Source organism: Coptis chinensis, chromosome 6 (genome assembly GCF_015680905.1).
Source record: "Coptis chinensis isolate HL-2020 chromosome 6, ASM1568090v1, whole genome shotgun sequence".
Classification (NCBI taxonomy): Eukaryota; Viridiplantae; Streptophyta; class Magnoliopsida; order Ranunculales; family Ranunculaceae; genus Coptis; species Coptis chinensis.
The window spans coordinates 65,179,743-65,182,373 of record NC_141461.1 but is presented as its reverse complement, the minus strand read 5'-3'; the positions used below and the strand labels follow the sequence as shown (position 1 = coordinate 65,182,373).

Sequence of the window (2,631 nt, the reverse complement as noted above, 5' to 3'; positions counted from 1 at the left end):
ATAAAATCCAAGCTAAGAGTAAACTTTCTTAAGCACAAACATGGAACAACATATGAGATCTTTCACTCATTATCCAAAGAAAGCTTTCTTAAGGTTCTGATACAAGTTTGGCCAACATATGGGATCTTGCACCCAACATCCAAAAAGTATCCCAGCATAAAAATAATAAATTAAAAGAAACAACATTCTAAAAAGAGAAAGATAACTTTTATTAAAAATACTTGCGGAAATTTGCAGTGTTCCATGGGTAACACTCTAACAAAGAGAAAGATAACTACTATTGAAAATACTTGCGCAAGTTTACAGTATTCCAAGGTTTAACAAAAACTTCACCATCCATGGATTTAAGATAGTAACTACCATTGCCAACTATCCTATCGATGATATACGGACCTTCCCAATTAGCTCCTAACTTCTTAGGCACAGGGTCCATTCAAGGGACCAAATCCCCTTCCTTGAAAGATCGAGGTCATACCTTTTTATCAAAAGACCTTTTCAGCTGGTGCTAATAAGATGCCAGTCGTAAGGCTGCGGATTCTCTTTTTTCATCCAACAAGTCCAATTCCCGACAAAGAATTTCCTCATTGTCGAAGGTGAGTACTAAATCTAACTTCCGGGTAGTGACCCTCATCTCAGTAGGAAGGACAGCTTCAGTACCATAAGTGAGAGTGAAAGGTGATTCTCCAGTCGAACGTCGAGGAGTTGTTTGGTAGGCCCAAAGTACTTTAGGCAACTCCTTAACCCACAATCCGGCTTCTCTCCACGAGTTTCCGTTTAAAATTATCCAAAATAACGCGGTTAGAGGCTTCCGCCTGACCGTTACCTTGAGGATATCCAGGAGAAGAGAAAAGTTGCACAATGCCCCAATCTCGGCAAAAAGCGTGTGTTTTGGTGCCCCAGAATTGTGTCCCATTATCAGAAAGAATGACATTAGGTAATCCGAACCTACAAATGATATTGTTCCAGATGAACTTCATGACATCAACTTCCTTGATATTTGCTAAAGGAACTGCCTCTATCCACTTAGTAAAATAATATGTTGCAACTAAAAGGAATTTCATGTTGCCAGGAGCTATAGGTAGAGGACCAACATTGTCCATTCCCCATTGAGCGAATGGCCACGGAGACACCAGAGGATGGAGCTCTTCGGCAAGCATCACACTTCCGGACATAAGCGTCCGCATCTTTAAGCATATAAGGCCAAAAGTACCCCTGTCGGAGTATCTTGAGTACCAAAGATCTTCCCCCAGCATGATTTCCACATTCGCCCGAGTGTATCTCTTCAAGTAGAGTATGAGCCTCGGCATGAGTAACACAACGCAGGTGAGGTCCTAAGTAAGACTTCTTGTACAAGTTGTCACCAACAAGTAAATAACGTCCCACTTTGGCTAACAACTTCTGTGCTTCTGTCTTCTCTGCCGGAAGAGTGCCATCTAAAAGATTAGAACGATACGGATCCATCCAGGTCCCCACTGGAGCTTGCAAAATTGGAGCCACAAGACAAACTAATTCTTTTTTAATACTAGGCGTTGACTGATATTCGACGGGAATGGAACGAGCTTTGATATCCCCAAGCAAAGAAGGTAAGTAGGCAAGTGAATCGACATGCCTGTTGTCCAGCGTAGGCAAATTTATGAAATTTAGATCTTCAAAATGAGAAGTAAGAGATCTAACAAACTCCAAATATTGAGCCATATGAGGGTCTCGAGCTTCGTAACCACCCTCAATCTGTTGTATAACTAATTGAGAGTCGCTGAATACTGTGAGATGTCGTACCCCTAAGTTTAATGCCATAGACAAGCCCACTAGCATAGCTTCGTACTCAGTGTTATTGTTAGATGCCTTGAACCCCAAATACACTGATTTTTCTAACTTAGTGTTATCTGGAGTCAAGAGTACCGCACCAATACCTGCTCCTTGGTCATTGGAAGATCCATCTACGAACAACTTCCAACCTGAAATATGACTCCAAGGTCGAACCTGACTATGAGGAAGTGAGTTAGGTTCGTCTAACTCCATAAAAGCAGGAGGTGACTTTTACAAGCCCACTAGCATAGCTTCGTACTCAGTTTCGTTGTTAGATGCCTTGAACCCCAAATGCACTCATTTTTCTAACTTAGTGTTATCTGGAGTCAAGAGTACCACACCAATACCTGCTCCTTGGTCATTGGAAGATCCATCTACGAACAACTTCCAACCTGAAATATGACTCCAAGGTCGAACCTGACTATGAGGAAGTGAGTTAGGTTCGTCTAACTCCATAAAAGTAGGAGGTGACTTTTCCAAATCTGCTACCATTGCCAAGGCTGAGGTATCTAGAGGAAAATCGATCAAGAACTCAACCAAAGCTTGCCCCTTCTCAGAAATTCTTGGCACATAAATAATGTCAAATTCCCCTAATTGAATGGACCATTTCAAGAGTTGTCCGGCCCTATCTGGTCTTGCCAAGACCGACTTCAAAGGATACTCAGTGATGACTCTGATGGTGTGAGCTTGGAAGTATGGTCATAGCTTCTCAGCAGCAAAGATTAGAGCTAGAGCTATTCTCTCAATCTTCGGATATCGTGTTTCAGCATCCAGGAGGGCTCTAGTAACAAAGTAGATAGGCTTTTAGATATTCCTCTCATCAAT

The 2,631-nt window shown here is 41.9% G+C and overlaps 1 protein-coding gene across 1 annotated transcript; it reads right to left on the bottom strand.

Moving 5' to 3' along the window:
• Positions 1 to 505: 505 nt before the first annotated feature.
• LOC147493971 (uncharacterized) lies at positions 506 to 2,298 on the bottom strand. Its single transcript, XM_086567996.1, has 3 exons — positions 2,154 to 2,298; positions 1,092 to 1,955; positions 506 to 945 (listed from the first exon to the last, which is right to left on the bottom strand). The coding sequence occupies exons 1-3, from the start codon at positions 2,296 to 2,298 to the stop codon at positions 506 to 508; spliced, it is 1,449 nt and encodes a 482-aa protein (XP_086424122.1).
• Between the last annotated feature and the right edge of the window lie 333 nt (positions 2,299 to 2,631).